Source organism: Vulpes lagopus, chromosome 2 (genome assembly GCF_018345385.1).
Source record: "Vulpes lagopus strain Blue_001 chromosome 2, ASM1834538v1, whole genome shotgun sequence".
NCBI classification, from domain to species: Eukaryota; Metazoa; Chordata; class Mammalia; order Carnivora; family Canidae; genus Vulpes; species Vulpes lagopus.
Window position 1 is genome coordinate 27610612 of NC_054825.1, and position 17864 is coordinate 27628475.

A 17864-nucleotide genomic window follows, 5' to 3' on the forward strand; every position below is an offset into this window, starting at 1 on the left:
GGGCAGCGAGGGCAGCATTTACACCCTGTCCCAATCCCTGTTCTCCATCCACAGGCCTGGAACACACTCCTGAGAAGCAACAGAGGTGGGGGGCTCCCAGTCACTGAGACCCCAGTCCCACACAGAAGGCTCATGGAGCCCGGAGCGTGCGGGGTCCTTTTCTGGAGGGCTAGCAGTTTCCTTCTGGACTTGTAGGGCGCCTCCCCAGACTAGCCGCGATGGCGCAGGGTTTTGCAGTGGGCTTCGACCCACTGGGCCTTGGAGACCTCAGCTCAGGCTCTCTGAGCTCCCTCTCCTCCCGCGGCCACCTGGGCAGCGACTCGGGCTCCGCAACGCGATACCTGCTGAAGAAGCAGCAGCGGCTGCTGAATGGGCCCCCCCGCGGAATCCGAGCCTCCTCGCCCATGGGCCGCGTCATCCTCATCAACTCCCCCATCGAAGGTGGGGGCGGGGCCCAGCTGAGACCGGCGATAAGGGTGGGGGGAATGGGGCTGAGGCGCTCAGGAGGAGGCAGCAGAGCCACTATGGGGGGAGGAACTGGAGAGATGGGAACCTTAGGGCTGTGGGGGTGGAAAGCCATACACACATCCTCATAATTCCTTTCCTCGTGTTCAGGGCAATGCTTAGGGCTACAGGATTGTAGAGAGGTCAGAAGTGGGAGAGAGGAGCCTGGAGGCTGGGATAGGCGCACGTGATATGCTAGCCCCCAAGTGAGCAAGGGAAGGTATTGAATTGGCTGCTTCATCCTGTGGACTCTACCTTTCTCCAACCCCTTTGTGTATGCCCTGGGACACGGGTACAGGATGGAGAAAGATATCCTCCATCAACCAGCCAGTTGTGTGACCAGCTCTGTGTTGGGCTGTGAGGAGTCAGTGCCCAGCTGGGAGACAGAATTAAAGGTTTCAGTCTCAGGGGCACCTGGATGGCTCAGTCCCAAGAGCACGTGACTCCTGATCTCAGGACATGAGTTCAAGCCCCGCGGGTGTAGAGATTACTTAAAATAAGTAAATAATTTTTTTAAAAAGGTTTCATATGCTGAAGAAAGGAAAGGAGTAGCAAATGTTCCAAAGAGGAGGGAGGAGGGATCCCTGGGTGTTGCAGTGGTTTGGCGCCTGCCTTTGGCCCAGGGCGTGATCCTGGAGACCTGGGATCAAATCCCACTTCGGGCTCTCGGTGCATGGAGCCTGCTTCTCCCTCTGCCTGTGTCTCTGCCTATCTCTCTCTCTGTGTGTGTGACTATCATAAATAAATTTTTAAAAAATTTCAAAGAAGAGGGAGGAGAAGAGGGCTGAGGGTCAGGAAGGGAGCCCCAGATCTGGGCCCTGAAGCAGGGGGCTACCCCATCCTATGCAGTTGCTCAATGCTGTTACATTGCGCACCTGTCCTATATCAACCCTGGTTAGGTCCTGCAGGGAATCTGGAGAAAAATGAGAATCAATCTTCACCTTCCAGAAATTTACAGTGTAGCAGAGCTTAGAGACAGAGCAATGAGAAAGGCTGGTGCTGCAGTGAAGGTATCCCAGGCAAGGTTGGAAGTGGAAAGTAAGAGCACAGGGTGGGGGTGGGGGTGCAATTAGGAGACAGCCTGGCTGCAGTGACAGATGCGAGGCGACAAAGATCCAGTGAGCAAGGAAGGACCTTGAGCACCAGAGGGGGGGTGATGGGGTGCCCCCTGGGGCTGGGCTTTCTGTGGACCAGACACCATATGTGTCTCCAGCTCCCCTTCTGTTTCTCAGCCAGCAAAACTTCCCTGGCTGGCTCCCAGGGTGGACTTTTCAGATCCTCTTCTCCCCTGTGACCCAGCTGGGCATCTCTGTTCCCCTACCCCAGCCATTGGGGCAGGGGTGGAACATGTTGCTCAGGGAGCAGGCTTTCCTGCACCAGTGGCCCAGCATGCTCACTCCCATCATCTATCATGCTGGGCCTCACCCCTAGGTGAGCAGCAGGGTACTGCTGAGAGTCACCACTGTCATTCAGGTCATGGAGCAGAAGTCCTCAGAGGAGCTAGGAGACATGGTAGGGGACAGGGAAGGCACTGGGGCATGGCCCTTTTAAGTCTCATTATATTAAAAGAACATATACTCCTCCTCACACACCCACATACACCATGCTCTGGCTATGATGTAACAGCTCTGTACACTCTCCCTCTAAAGATCCTCTTGCAGAAGTTCCAGGATTGCTCTCACCCCCTGCCTCACCCTAGAGCCCTGGTGCAGCCGGGAGAGCAGCATCTCCTAGCAATGGGAGGACTAAGGTCATGGCTTTAACCAGCCAGCCCCTATCCTGTCTGGGCTGGGAGCCTCTGAGCTCAGAATCTTACCCTCTGCCTGAGCATAAACATCTCCCCACTCATTGCATCCTGGAACCTCTCCCTTTTGTTACTATTTAGACCATTCCAGAGGCCTGAAGCTACTACTGATAAGGGAGACAACAGTGGGAAGGGAGAAACTGCTACCCACATCACCCCCATGAGTTCCTGTCAGCTCCTCAAACTCAACTGATCCCAGAGAAAACACATTCTTTAATCCAAACCAGCCCTTTCTCCTCACTCTCCTTCATCCATTTATTCTTTTACTTGTTCAAAAAATCCTTGGCAGATATCAAGTGCTGTGCAACATCCTGGAGATACACTAGCAGAAAAAGGATTACAAAATCCTTACCATGACAGTTTACACTCTAGTGTAAATTACACTCTAGACAATAAATAATGAGAAAGGATGGTAAGAATCTCGGAAGTACTAGTTTGGATGGTACGATAGAGCAGTGGTTTGCAAACTTTGGAATATATCAGAATTCCCTGGGGAGCTTGTGAAAAGACAAGTTGCTGAGTCCCACACCCAGAGCTTCTTATTCAGTGTGTCTGCAGCAAAGCCCAAGAATACACATTTTTATATACTTTTTAAAAGATTTTAAGTAATCTCTATATGCAGTATGGGGCTCAAACTCACAACCGTGAAATCAAGAGTCACGTGCTCTACATTATCCCAGTGTCCTGGGATCAAGTCCCGCATTGGGCTCCCTGCTCTGTGGGGAGCCTGCTTCTCCCTCTCCCTCTGCCTGTTGCTCCGCCTGCTTGTGAGCTTGCTCTCTCTCTGTCAAATAAATAAATAAAATCTTAAAAGAAAAAAAGAGTCACATGCTCTAATGATTGAGCCAGTCAGGTACCCCAAGAATACACATTTTTAAAAATGATTTTATTTATTTATTTGAGAAAGAGAGAGAGAGACTGCAGGGGGAGGAGCAGAGGGAGAGGGACAAGCAAACTCCATGCTGAGCTCAGAGCCTGACTCAGGGCTCAATCCCAAGATCCCAAGATCATGACCTGAGCGAAAATCAAGAGTTGGATGCTTAACCAACTGAGCCACTCAGGTGCCCCAAGAATACACGTTGTTTTTAAGGTTTTGTTTATTCATGAGAGGCGCACAGAGAGAAGCAGAGACACAGGCAGAGGAAGAAGCAGGCTCCCTGCAGGGAGCCCGATGTGAGACTCGATCCCAGGACTCTGGGATCACAACCTGAGCCGAAGGCAGCCACTCAACCACTGAACCATCCAGGTGCCCCTGTTCCCCTCAGAATCTGTGAGATAGAAGGGGCCTCAGAGATCCTTCCACAACATCCCAGACAGAGATTTATCAAGTGCCAGCTTGTATGCCTCCAACGATGGGAAACTCATTATCTCTCCTGGGAAACTCATTCCGTTGTCTGATGGCTAAAGGTTTTACAAAGTTTCTCCTTACTAAGTTGGCTCCATCTAACTCCACTATGTGGGCTTGAATCTGCCCTCCAGATTACACAGACAAAAGCATCTAGTGTCTTTCTCAGAATAGCTCTTCAACTATGTGAATGAAGATAGAGCTAGCATACTCATTTCTGCTTATGATGAAGAGTCCAAACTTGCTCAACTCTGCCCCATAGAATGGAATCTTGAACCTCTTTTCTATCCATTTGACCCTCAGAGTGACAAGGTTTTTAGGAATTTATCCTATCCCAGGCCTGTGGCATGAGAAGCTTAGTAAGCATTAGAAACACACACACACACACACACACACACACACACACACACACACTCCTCTATATAATAAGGAAGGTGAACAGTATGTTCTAGTCTGGAGTCCTGTCCTGCCTGTTCTCATGCTCTCTCTGACCCATACTTTCAAAATCACCAGCAGAGAACTCAAAAATTGGCTGCCCTTAGGCCTTAGGGCCTTAGGCATCTGTGCTTAGCCTTTGCAGCCCCCAAATTGGGAAGCCCAGTAGTCCTCTGTGCACAGAATGGACATGGGAGTCATGCCTATGTCTCCCCCCACCACCACCACACACAGCCAACAGTGATGAAAGTGACATCATCCATGCAGTCCGGGTGGAGAAGAGTCCAGCAGGCAGACTAGGTTTCAGTGTGCGGGGCGGCTCTGAGCATGGCCTTGGCATCTTCGTCAGCAAGGTGGAGGAAGGGAGCAGTGCAGGTGAGCAGGGCCCCCAGGAGTGAGGTTCTGGCTTATGGTATGAGCCCCTACCTCCATGGGGTTCTGGAGTCCTGTTATCAGCAATGGCAGGAAAGGGTCCTCAGCTTTGGAGGGCTTGCTCCAATGGGGAAGTGGGGCCCCCTCCCAGGGTGGAGCAGGCTAATGGACAGGTCCCTCATCTAACAAGGAACACTCAGACCTCACTTGGGGATCCCCAATCTCATGCGAGAAGTTTTACCCCAGGGAACCTTGCGTGGTGGGGGAAGCTTAGCTTCATCCTGGGGGGAACTTCTCCCAAGTGGCCAGTGCCAGCTGCCCGCCCTCCCTTGGCACAGAGCGGGCTGGCCTGTGCGTGGGGGACAAGATCACAGAAGTGAATGGGCTGAGCCTGGAGAGCACCACCATGGGCAGCGCTGTGAAAGTGCTGACAGGCAGCAGCCGTCTACACATGATGGTGAGGCGCATGGGCCGAGTGCCGGGCATCAAATTCTCCAAGGAGAAGACTACATGGTGAGAATGCCCATGGTGAGAAGGCCCCAGCCCTGACCTTGCCCCACCCCAGCCACCCTATCCACCCCATCCAGCCCATGGCTGAGGGTACAGGGCTCCGCATGGGATTTGGCTAGTATGGCTTCTGCTCTCCTGCCCCACACCCCCCACACCCTGGGCACTGGAAACACAGGGATCCTTAGGCCCCACACTGGAATGAGACAAGGCCCTGTCTCTCCCCCTTGCCCTTCTCTCAACTCTACCCCAGATACCAGTGGCTGCTCCCACCGTGGCTGCTCCTGTGGGCCTAGGGATAGTAAAAGTACCATTCCCTCAGGGTTCTCGTGGGGATTCAAAATGGGTCCCAGCACAATGGAGCTGCTCCATAAAAAGAGGAGATTTGGGTGGTTCCCCAAATTTGTAAAGTCTACATCCCACTGAAGGTCTCAGGACTGGAGAGTCCCCCAAGGCAACCTCTCCTTTCCTGGGCAGTTGTCGAGGATGCTGACAGGAGAGGGGAGGTGGGTGGTGGTGGATGGGGGGGTTCTGACTGAGGGCTCCTTGCCATCTTCCCAGGGTGGACGTGGTGAATCGGCGGCTGGTAGTGGAGAAGTGCAGCTCAACGCCATCTGACAGTGGCTCAGAGGATGGCATGCGGCGCATTGTTCACCTATACACCACATCAGACGATTTCTGTCTGGGCTTCAACATCCGCGGGGGCAAGGAGTTTGGCCTGGGCATCTATGTGTCCAAGTGAGGGCTGGGGCGGGCCGTGCAATGGGGACAGGTCATGTCCCCTACATGTCGGAAGGCCAGGGCAGGGTCTGGGGAGGGATGGGGGGCTCCAGGAGGAGGGTCAAGGAGTTCCGCCGGGGCATCCCCATATCTAAGTGAAGAGTCTGGTCTAGAGTAAGGGAGGGCAGGCCAGGTGGCCTATCAGATCGCCTCCTGTCTGACCCCAGAGTGGATCATGGTGGGCTGGCCGAGGAGAATGGCATCAAAGTGGGGGACCAGGTCCTGGCGGCCAACGGTGTCAGGTTCGACGACATCAGCCACAGCCAGGCCGTGGAAGTGCTGAAGGGCCAAACGCACATCATGTTGACTATCAAGGTGGGCAGGACTGTGGGTGTCAGGGAGACGCCAGACTATAGGAAAGACTTCCCAGATCTCTCTAGTACTTAATGTCCATTGCCCTATAATTTGTATAAAATTTCCACAGCCATTTGAGAGAGCAGGCCTTGAGCTCATCCCTATTTTACGGAAGAAGAAACTGAGGCTCAGAGAGGCAGAGTAACTCGGGAAGCAGAGTCACTCAGCGGGCCAGTAGAGGGCCTGCTTCCAGTCCTGCTCCCCAGGCACCTAGGGCAGCACCCCTTTCTGTGAGTGGTGGGGGTCCAGGCTTGAAAGGAGAAAATGCAGAAGGGGGTGGGTGGTGGCAGCCATGGCTTTGGGTAGGACCTGGGCACGGGGCAAGGACTGCTGGGCCAAGGCCAGGGATCAGATTTCAAGGGAGGCACCTGCATTCATTATTCATGCGGGTCTCACACTTGCCTGGAGATAGGGTCCTTCTCACTCCAGCTGCAGAGGAGGTGATGGCCCCTGATCAGCTCTCCTTCTTTTCCCAAGCCTTCACCCAGCACACCCTTCAGGGCCTCCTCTGCTGTCTCCCCAAGTCTCCTCCTTTGATTTCCCCTCCCACAGTCCTCCCCACATTCTGTTTCTCTCTTTCCTTCATCTCATGTGCTCCCAAACACTCCTCATTTCTCCCACTCGGCCCCTCATCATTCATATATTCAACATTTTTGAGTATGTACTATGTGGTGGCCACTATGCCAGGTACTGCAGCTGCAACGGTGAACAAGACAGACAAGGTCTCTGCTGGGGGGTGGGGCGGAGGAGTGTGGTACGGTGGAGGATGGGGGGAGACAGACTAGGTGTGTGCTGCTGACAAATGCTGTAGGAATTAATGGACAGATAGGAGGGGTAATTCCGGAAGGCCCTTTGAGTCAGGGGGTCAGGGCAGGTCTCTCTGGGGAGGTGACACCTGAAGAGGGAGAAGGAGCTAGCCAGAAGATGAGTGGAAGGAAGAGAATCCAGGCATAAGGAACAGCAAGTGCAAGGCCCTGAGGTATAGAGGCATGTTCAGAAATCAAGTGGCCCATTTTGTCTCGATCATGATGAACTTGGAAAGAGATGGGGATGAAAAGTTTACTCCTGTCCCATCACTCTCCCTTCTCACCCACTCTCCCTTCTCATCCTCCACCCTCCCCTCCTTACCTACTCCGCCTTCTCACCTACTCTCCTCACCCACCTTCCTTCTCACCCACCCCCTTCTCACCCACCCCCTTCTCACCCTCCCCTCCTTCTCACCCACCCTCCTTCTCACCTACTCCCCCATGCCCTCCTGTGCCCACCACGCTCTTCCCAGGAGACTGGCCGGTACCCCGCCTACAAAGAGATGGTTTCTGAGTACTGTTGGCTGGACCGATGTAAGTGGCTCAGGCCCCTGAGTTGGAGGGAAAGGGCTGAGGCCTAAGGGTGGGTTGGAGTCTCTGAGGAATAACTGGGCAGGAGAAGCAAGACCTGCTTGGGACTTCCACACGGCCCAGAGCCATTCCCGGGCTCCCCTCTGAGAAGTGGCAGGTTGAGTTCTAGGCTCCCCTGGGCTCTGAAGAAGTGGCTTGCCCTGGGTCTCTCAACAAGTCAGTGGCAGGACTGCTGAGCAGCCAGTTCCCCAGAGCCTGCACTACTAGCCTGGGCTGCCACCCGACACCCCCCTTCCCCTTGCCAGCCCAAGCCTGTCCGCAACCGTGGCAGGGCCCTGAAGCCCACGGCCTGCCCCTGAGATGGCCCTGCCTTCCCACTGCCCGCAGTGAGCCACGGGATGCTGCAGCAGCTGTCCCCAGCCTCAGAGAGCAGCTCCAGCGTCTCCTCCTATGCCTCCAGCGCCCCCTACAGCTCGGTTGAGGGCTCGGGCTCTCTGCCCTCCGACCGCCTGGATGTGGGCCTTGGGTCTGAGGAGCCTGGTTGTCGGGGGCCTGGCTGGGGGAGGGCGGACACGGCCATGCAGACTGAGCCTGACGTGGGGAGCCGCGTGGAGACCTGGTGCAGCGTGAGGCCCACCGTCATCCTCAGGGACACGGCCATCCGCTCCGACGGACCCTGGCCCACTCGCCGCCTCAATTCTGCGCTCTCCGAGTCCCCAAAGACTGCTCTGCTGCTGGCCCTGAGCCGACCCCGGCCTCCCATCACGAGGTCCCAGAGCCACCTGACCTTGTGGGGTACGTAAGCTCCCAGTCCAATCCCTGCCTCATGCCCAGTCCTGGGCTCCCCACCTCCCTTTGCTCTAGGACTTGACTCAGCCTCAGTTCAACCCCAGAATACACTCATACTTGGCTTTGGGCCCTGTCTTAAACTGGCCCCAGGTCCCAAACCCACCCTCAAATCCAATCCCAGCTCCTGTCAGCTATGGGTCCCAAAGCAGCCCTCATCCATCCCTGCCACCTTACACAAACATGCACACAGACACACATGCCCCAGCCCTCTTGGAGTGTCCTGGCAGAGCTGGAGCTGGGCAGGGAGAGGTGGAAAGTTGGGGGAGCAAGCCCACCTATCTCCATCCCCACCTCCCTACAAGGCTGTCAGGCCCGTCTGCCCCCAGTCCCTCCTCTCCATCCCTCTTCACACCCCTGGCCCTGGGCCTTCCCTTCCGCCCACCACTCCAGCCTCCGGGGTGCTCCCTCCTGCCTGCAGAGGAGAAGAAGCAGCGGAAGAAGGAGAAGTTGGGATCCTCTGGGGAAAAGGGGGCCCTACAGCGCTCCAAGACGCTGATGAACCTCTTCTTCAAGGGAGGGCGGCAGGGGCGGCTGACAGGGGATGCTCCGGGAGAGGCCTGGACGCTGGACGCTGGCAGTCTGGCCAAGCCCCGCCCTCGCCTAGACCTGGAGAAAGGTAAGCCCTGGGCAGATGAGATAGAAAGGAGGTTCAGCCCACTTTGGCATCCAGCAGCTTTGCGTTTAAATCCCACACTGCCTATGATTAGCTGGGAGTAACCCCTTGCCTCCATAAGCCTGTTTTCTCATAAGCAAAGTGAGAGTAACAACCTATATCTTTAGAAATAGTGAGGAATAGATGAATGGGCGTATGTAAATCACTTAAGGACATTGGCATACAGAAGGTACTCAGAAAACGTAGTCATTGTTAAACTGTCTCATCTCCCCACTTTACAGAAAGGAAAACTGATAGGGCCATAACCTAACTAGGGAGTTGAAGGGCTTGGGTCAGATCTCTACGCTCCTGGTGGTAGGGCACTTCTCTCTGGGAATATTTGGCTTCACTTCTCCTGGCCCACAGGCCCCACCCAGTTCTAGAACCATCCTTGAGCCAGGCCATTTCTAGATCAGGGTTCAAGCAGAAGGGCCAGGACAGGCTTCACTTAGGTCAGGGGCCTCCAGGGACCCTCAAAGAGGCCTCTCATCTCTTAAGTGAGGCTCTGAGACTGGACCAAATGTGATGAGTTAAGACTCTCGGGGTTGCATGTGGCAGAAACCCAACTCCAATTAGGTTTAAAAAGCACTCCTTGGCTCAGCTACTGATTTGAGTGGGTCTGAAAGGTTTAAACAATCTCATCAGACATCTGCCCCCTTCATCTTTGGTTCCACTTTCTTCTAGGTTGGCTTTATTGTCATGCAGCTTTGGCCCACTCCAAGGTCAGATGGCCACTGTCGCTTAGCAACCCAGGGGCAGGGGTGCTTCTTAGAGTTCCAGCTAAAGTCCTAGGCTCTTGTTGGCCCAGCTGGCATCACATGCCCAACAGATGGCTGTGCTTTCATGGGCCAGCCTGGGGCATGTGCCCACCCCAGAGTACATGCACTGAGAATGGAGGTCCCCAGGTGAAACCGAAGTGCTGTTTGCAGAGGGAGAGTGGATGTTAGCTGGCAAAAACAACCAGAGGATGAGCAGCTAGACTCTGCCCCTTCTGGGGGCCTCAAGCGAGAGTCCCCTGGAAGAGACAATCTCTTCAGATTAAGCTGGGCCAGCTCCACTTCCTCAACCCATCTCTTTTTCCACAGCCCCCAGGGCCCTGCTCTCACCTGATTCTCCTCCTATCCCTCTGGCCACTCCTCTCTCTCCTTCAAAGGTTCCTCTTTTTTGTTCTGTCCCCTGAAGGTAGGTGCTCCCCCAAGCTTCGTCCTTGGGGATCTTCCCTCCATACATTTGCTTCTGAATGAATCTCCACAAGCAGAACTCAGACTGCACCCTCTCTTGACCTAAAACCTTCCCTAACTCCCCACTATCTAGGAATGAGGGCCCTAGTTGAGCATGACCCCCAAGACCTACATAGCCTAGCCTCTTGCCTCCTGATTCCACCTCCTTCCAGCCTGGCCTCTTCATTCCACCCAATGATCCAGCCATCCCTGAGCCCTCCAAGCCCCATGTTCAGATTGGGAGTCTGAGGTCGCAGCTGAGCTTTTCTTCTTCATAGCAGGAGCAGTGGGGCCTGTACAGAAGTTTGTCACCTGGAGACTGAGACGAGGTAATTCATGCATCCCTTTACCGAGGCCTGGTTGACAGTAGAGCTGCAGATGGGGTGCATGTTGGGGGCAGCTAAGGGGCTTTGGGGTCATGCATGGGGGATTGGGTGCATATTGGGGGCAGCTGAAAGAATTGGACCAAGCTTACCAAGAAAGACAGGGCTGCAGAGAGATATTGGGGTACATTTTGAGGACTGGGGAATTTGATGGGACTCCCAAAGGCAGATGTTGGGGAGGTGAGGGAACCCATGACAGAACTCCACTGAGTACTATAACAGTGAATGTTTGGGGTGCCGGGTGCACTAGACTAGGACACCATTAGGGAATAAAGTAGTATAGGAATCTGTGTTTGGGGCTGAAGAATCTGGATTGGAGCTCTCTTCTTGGGCAGAGTGCTGGAGGAGACCATGCTGGGGAGGTTCCGGGCTAGGCTGGGATTTTGCCGGTGGCATCTAGGCCACTTGGTTGACGTGTTCTGTGGTCTGACCCCAGTGAGAGAAGCCCCCACCTCCCCTGATAGCTCCTGGCTCCATCATACATCTTTGCTCCTTCCCTGCAGAGCGGGAGAGGGGTCGGGCCCTGTTCTCTGCCAGGTCTGGGAGCCCCTCCCGCCAGCTGCCTGAGGTAGATGAGCAGGTGCAAGCATGGGAGAGCCGAAGGCCCCTTATTCAGGACCTGGCCCGACGATTGCTGACTGACGACGAGGTTCTGGCCGTCACCCGCCACTGCTCCCGGGTGAGCTTCCAGCCTGCCCCTGACTCCAGCATATGGTCACCCCATCCTACCCAGCCCCTCATTTGTTCAGGCCACTGTCATTGGTCAGTACCTGGGCTCGATCCCAAGAGGCCAGTGGTCAGTAAAAGCAAAAATCACTCCTGTCACACACAGACACACACTGAGCTCACAGACAGGAAGTGAAGCTACAATAACTAGAACCTAAACACACAAGTGACAAATCATGTGAAGTACTACGAAAGAAAAGAACATGAGAAAATAATCCGAAAGGTACAAATTAGGTGGTATGGTCTAGGAGGGCCTCCTTGAGGAGGTTATATCTCAGCTAAGGAGAGAAGAAGTGGACAGGTGATGAGTGGGGGTCTGTGAGTCTCTGCAATCCCTGCCTTCGTTGTCCGCTAAAACCCAGGCTTCTCCCTGACCTGACCCCTTGTCTCCTTCTGCACCTGGGTCAGCCAACAGGCCCGGCCTCATGCCAGGCCCCCTCCTCTGTTATCCTTTGTCACCCCCACACACCCCAGTTCTCCCTCAACATCTGCACTGTTGTTCTGTTCCCTTCTACTTCAAACAAGAAGTAGGGCTCCAGGACGGGGGTGCAAGTTAGATGTGAAGAAGTCCTTGTGACCTGAATGCTGGGGAGGCTGCGGGAGGCACAGGTCATCCCTTCCCAGGGGATCAGAAGGCCCTCCACTGTCCTGCTGCCTCCAAGCCCCCAGGTTTCCTGTGCTGGACTCCCCGTGAGGTGCCAGCATCAGTGACGTGTGAGCTTGTGCACAAGGACAAGCTGAGGGCTTCCAGGAAGTAGTTTGTGAATCCCCCCCCCACTCCCTCAGCCTGGTCAGGGTGGGGCTGTTGTTGTTTGTCTGTGTGATGTGTACATGTGTGTGTGTGGGGGGGTACCTACGTGTGTATCAACTTAACTGTGTGACCCTTCTATGTGTGAGGTGTGTGTCTAGCTAAGGCATGTATGTTCACCTGGATACCGAGGCACAGTAATTCTTGCGTTCCTTCACTGAGGCCTGGTGGGCAGCAGGCTGCAGATGGGGTGTATGTTGGGAGCAGCTAAGAGCCTTTGGGCTACACTCTTCATCACGCTCAACTCTCCAAGTAGGGTCCAGAGCACCAGCCTCTGTGAACTTGCAAATCTGGGATCTGGCCATTAGGTGGTGCACTGTGTCCGTTTCTTTGTTCCACTCCTTTTGCGTTATTCCACTGTTCCTCCCACCCTGTCCCCGAGCCAGGACCACCTCTCACTACACCCCTCACAGCACCTACATACCGCCCAAACCTGACCCACACCTCACCCACACCAAGAGGCCAGACTGGTGTGGAGCTCTGGCCGGAATGATCAGTAAATCTTCCTTAGTGATTCAGATGTGCAGCCTCAAACTCCTGGCCTCCCTTCTCCCTCCTCCTCTGGGCTCTCATCATCATCTCACCAGACCAGGCTTTATAAGCCACCTCTCAGATCACTTTACACTCCCCAAGCCCCCTTGCAACCTCTTATCTTTGGCGGAAGCGAGTATAAGTTTTTTATGCTCATACTCAAGGGCTTCCCTGATTTGACTCCCCAACCACGAACGTCCCCTGTCCCATGGTCACCACATCACCCTATCGTCATCTTCTGCTGGTCATGGCCTAGGGTTATGTGGGTGATGGACTTCACAGCTCTAGGCACCACTCACACAGTAGTCCCAACCCATGTAGCCTACGTGGAGCCCCTTCTTGTTTTGTTTTGTTTTTTAAGATTTTAATTATTTATTCATGAGAGACACAGAGAGAGAGGCAGAGACACAGGCAGAGGCAGAAGCAGGCTCCATGCAGGGAGCCCAATGTGAGACTCCATCCCAGGACTCCGGGATCACGCCCTGAGCCAGAGGCAGACACTCAACTGCTGAGCCACCCAGGCACCCCATGGAGGCCCTTCTTGTACCCCACAGTCAAGCTGAACTTCTGTCTATCCATTATTCCACCTCACCCTCGGAGCAGCTTCCTCCCAATGTTCCTGAGGTTCTCTGCATTTATCCTTAAGAGTAAAAGTAAATGAAACAAACCAAAAGGGGCCAGGGTAAATGCCACTGCCTCCAAGAAGCCAACTCCAGTCTTCGCACCCTCCTCTGAGACCCCCTCTGCCCCATCACCAGTGGTTCGTTTCTTTGCAGGGGGGCAAAGCCACTCATACCAGGCTCCCTCCCCACTGGGGCACGTGACTCATTCTGCCCCTCCTTTCCCACTAGACTGACTTCTGAAGGATCCAGAACAGGGTCTTTGTCATTGTGCCCCCACTGCCCAGTATAGGGTGTAGCATTAATAGGTGCTAAATGCAAGTTTGTGGACTTGAAATGTGGACAATTGTGACTGATTCTGTGCAGTTATATGTATCTCTCTCCAGAACAAAGGGGGTGTATTTTTGACAAGGGTATATGTGGGTCCCTGTAACTTTGTGTGTGGTTTAGGGGCACATAGTTTATATTTTATTTCCAGGTATTTATGAATGTCTCACTCTGACCACCAGGGCTTGCCGGTGTCTCTGTGTCTATCTATTCCTGTCTCCGATCCTCCGTGGGTCTCCCTGAATTAGTACGTGTCTCCCTTTCACCACCAGGGGGCGGTGTGCTGCCCAGAAAGGGTGGCTCCAAGTGTGCAGTTTACCAGCTTTTCTGCGTTGGTGGGGTGTGGCGGGTGGCGTGCGGGCAGTGCCAGGCAGAAGGGCCTCCACCTCCCACCCCCGGGTACTGACTGGAGAGGCTTTCCGTAGAGCCACCCTTTCCCCAAGGTCCCCATTCCAGCCATGAACAAAGCCTAATTGGAAGGTCTCTGAGGGGACCTCTGCTGGGCCGGCCAGGCCCGCAGCCCAGGGTTTGGCTCCCATTCCTTCTTTCTGCTTGGGAGGTGGGGGCGGGGAGGAGAGTCCGCTCCCTGCGCATCCTTTTCCGGCACCAGCGCAGGCAGGAGCCAGACTTCTCAGGTTCCAGGGCCTCTTCACACTTCCTTATCCGGGTGGCCTAGGGCAAAGTCCTTCCAATTTGAGCCTCAGTTTCCTCATCTGTAAAACAAGAAAAATCAACGTCACCTCTCAGGGTTGCTGAACGCGAGACCATATGTAAAAGGCTTACAAAAGTGCCGGTCCCAGAGCTGCTGCTGCTGCTGTTGTAGGTCTGGTACTACAATTGCAGGCTTCCTCCTCGTCACCAACTTCAGCCCATCCCGGGACAGCCTGGCGATGGGGAGGAGCTTTCCTAACTGTGGGGAACCCCACACATGCCCCAGCAGCACCCCAGCTGTCTGACCTGGGGTGCCTCTCTCTGCAGTACGTGCATGAGGGCGGCGTGGAGGACCTGGTGAGGCCCCTGCTGGCCATTCTGGACAGGCCCGCGAAGCTGCTGCTCCTGAGGGACATCAGGTGGGGTGGAGGTTGTGGGGAACACTTGGGGGGGGGGGCAGAAAAGGGACCTCTGATAACTCCCTGTATGTATTGTCACCTGGCCCTCCCACAGGAGTGTGGTGGCCTCCACGGACCTCGGCCGCTTTGATAGCATGGTGATGCCCATGGAGCTGGAGGCTTTCGAGGCCCTCAAGGGCCAGGCAGGTCAGTGGCTGGGGGTGGGGATGGGAATAGGGTCTCCCAGTGGAGGGGGTGCAGAGATGACCTCCAGCTGTCTGTCAGGGAGCGCTCCCCACCCAGCCCACAGGGGCCCTGCCTCTGATGGGATCTCCTCTCCCAACAGTGCGGCCTCCTGCCTTGCGACCAGCCCGGCAGGACACACCACCCAAGCGTCACCTGGTCACACCTGTGCCTGGTCAGTCAGAGTCTGGGAGCCTGGGGAGGGAGCACACTGTGGGGGTCCTGGGGAGAATGAGCCTTCTGTCCCTGCCCCCACGTAGGGTGTCGTGGCCCTGGGTGAGGGACTTTACCTGGGTTTGAGGGTACTAATACTTTAAAGCTTTCTATTGCAATATGTGTCTTAGAAAAAATATGACTTGCACGCCAGACTGGTAATTTCTCACAGATTATTGCATAGACTAGATTTAAAAAGTGAGTGGGTTTAAAACCAATTATTAAGTAAATAATAGTACAGGTGATGAGTAGATGCGATAAGCATGGCCCCAGTGGACAAGGGATTTCCTTCAGGGAACCAGACAATCTTCTGAAGCCACAAGATTGAAGAGCCTGAGCAAGCGCAAGTTTGGGTCTCCTGGGCCCAAACCAATGAAGGCAAGGACTGGAGCCTGGCAAGGTGGTCTGGGCTGGTGAGGAGGGGCAGCCTGACCTTGGCCCTCTTCCCCCAGACAGTCGTGGAGGTTTCTACCTGCTGCCTGTGAACGGCTTCTCAGAGGAGGAAGACGATGGGAAACTGAGGGAGCGGTTGGGGGGCCTCCAGCTCTCCCTGGGTGCCTCTGCTCCCCACCACACTCATAAAGGGATCCCCCCTCTCCAAGACGTGCCAGTAGACGCCTTCACCCCACACCGAAGCACCTGCACCCCTCCTCCCCAGCCACCCCCTGTCGCTCCCCGGCCCCCAAGGCCTAACTGGCTGCTGACAGAACCCCTGACCCCAGAGGACCCTTGGCAGAGCCAGGGCCAGGGCCCTGCCCAGAGCCGCAGCCGCAGCCACAGCCGCAGCCGCAGTCGCAGCCGGGGCAGGGGCAAGTCCCCAGGACGCAGGCACTCCCCATCCCCAGCACCTGTCCCCACCCCGAGCACAGCCAGTGGGCGCTACCACAAGCCTCGGAAGGCCAGGCCCCCTCTGCCACGACCTGTGGCAGGACAGGTGGCCAAGGCGGGAGGCCATCAAGGCCCTTCTGAGAACGTAACTGGCGGGACAGCCAGGAAGGTAGCCGAGAAGGACCCTGGCGGGGAGCTGAGGACAGTCACACTGTCCAAGATGAAACAGTCCTTGGGTGAGTCCAGGTGGGACTGGGCCTGGTGGGTGGGACTCTTGGGTTTGGGTGAGTTTCCTGGGCTTGGGTTTGAGGCACAACTAGCGGGTCTGGGCTGGAAAGGATTTGGATATGGGGGTATATTTGGGAGGTTCTAGATTAGGAGGTGGGGGAACTAGAGGATTTTTGGAGTCGAAGACTGAGTAGTAACAGAATCTGGGGATTTGGGAGAAGTTGGGGCCTGGACTTGGTGTTGGGGTCCTGGGTTTCCTCTGGGAGCTCTGGCTTGAGGCGTGTGACTGCATTCTCATCCAGTGCTTCTCTCTCACTAGGCATCAGCATTTCTGGGGGCATTGAGTCCAAGGTGCAGCCTATGGTGAAGATAGAAAAGATCTTCCCTGGGGGGGCTGCCTTCCTCAGTGGGGCCCTGCAGGTGGGTGAAGAGCACCCAAGCCCACTCCTGAGGCCCAGAGCTGAATTCTGGCGGGGGTGGGGCTGGAACAAGCTCATCTTTCAGCCAGACAGGTTTAGACCAGGTCATGGGAGGAGGCTGGGGTGCAGAGGGGTCAGGCCTGCAAGATGAACAAGCCTATGGAGAAATCTGTCCCCTCACACCAGCCTGGGCCTGAGGGTGGCTCATCCTGTTCCACCCCTAGCCCCAAGGGACAAAGGGCCATTGTCCATGCTTCACCCTGCCCCCAACAGCTCCAGGCACAAAAGTCCCATTGTCTATCCCCTCCACCCAGATGAAGAGGAGTGTCCTAACTGGTGGAGGTGAGAGGTTGGGTGGTGGGATGACTCGAGAACAGAGGGCTGTGATTTTCCCACCCCCATCCCAGGCTGGCTTCGAGCTTGTGGCAGTGGATGGAGAGAGCCTGGAGCAGGTGACCCACCAGCGAGCAGTAGATACCATCCGCCGAGCTTACCGTAACAAGGCTCGGGAGCCCATGGAGCTTGTAGTCAGGGTCCCTGGGACCAGCCCACTACCCTTATCCCCTGACTTGCCAGCCCTCACCGATCAGTGCCTTCCTGCTGACCATTCCCCTGCCCGCTGACCCCTCCCACTGCCTCCCAGAACCTCCCATTAATGCTCTGCCCACCAACACCAAGATCCCTCCCACTGATGCCAGGCTCCTCTATCAAACTGCCAGCCCCATCCCTTCTCTAGCTCTCCAGACTCCTGATACTAACCCGACTCTCCCCATCCATGCTGTGACTCTTCCCACTGACTTCAGATCCTCTCACTGACTCCCTAGGATCCTCCTGCTATCTTCCAGACCTTACCTGCTAACCTCCTTGGGACTCAGGAACCTCTGTTTCTTGACTTGCCTCTTCTCAAAGCTCCCCACTTTTTTCCGTTTCTAGCTATCACTAAGGCTCCGTCCTTTCCAGATAAACTTGATGTTAAGGACAAGGTGCTACTGGATAGCCTGTGTCACCTGCTCACTGCCCCCCACCTCCCAGGGCAGGGAGAGGTTGGAAGAAAGCCAAGGTCTGGAGCCTGGGATTGGTGGACACTTTCTCATGTCCCCTATAGTGCCCCTAAGCACTGAGGGACATGGGCTCTCAGATAGGGCCCTGAGGGGTCACTGTATCCATCCCCCAGCCCCAAGCAGCGTTCTGTGCAAGGAACAGGATGGAAGTCTTTTCTAGTTTCTCAAACCCTGAGACAACTTCATGTCGTGGTCCACTAGGACCTCACACTTTCTACTGGATTTATCCTTCCCCCATCACTCTTTATCTCCCCATGACCTCTATGAGG

The 17864-nt window shown here is 55.3% G+C and overlaps 1 protein-coding gene across 1 annotated transcript; it reads left to right on the plus strand.

Annotated features, from left to right (window-relative positions):
• The first annotated feature begins 76 nt into the window (after positions 1–76).
• On the plus strand, positions 77–17849 carry PDZD7 (PDZ domain containing 7). Its single transcript, XM_041744118.1, has 16 exons — positions 77–441; positions 4323–4463; positions 4799–4973; positions 5529–5705; positions 5915–6062; positions 7381–7441; positions 7826–8233; positions 8706–8903; positions 10438–10488; positions 11046–11221; positions 14533–14624; positions 14719–14810; positions 14950–15021; positions 15512–16123; positions 16435–16535; positions 16942–17849. Exons 1-16 carry the CDS (start codon positions 219–221, stop codon positions 17155–17157), a joined length of 2943 nt encoding a protein of 980 aa, XP_041600052.1. The 5' UTR covers positions 77–218; the 3' UTR covers positions 17158–17849.
• Positions 17850–17864: the final 15 nt, after the last annotated feature.

Excerpts from the sequence above, each read along its gene's own strand:
- PDZD7 (XM_041744118.1), top strand. The coding sequence starts at position 219 with ATGGCGCAGGGTTTTGCAGTGGGCTTCGACCCACTGGGCCTTGGAGAC. Across the intron at positions 4,974-5,528 it reads TCCAAGGAGAAGACTACATG|GGTGGACGTGGTGAATCGGC; the intron begins GTGAGAATGCCC and ends CCATCTTCCCAG. Across the intron at positions 16,124-16,434 it reads CAAGATGAAACAGTCCTTGG|GCATCAGCATTTCTGGGGGC; the intron begins GTGAGTCCAGGT and ends CTCTCTCACTAG.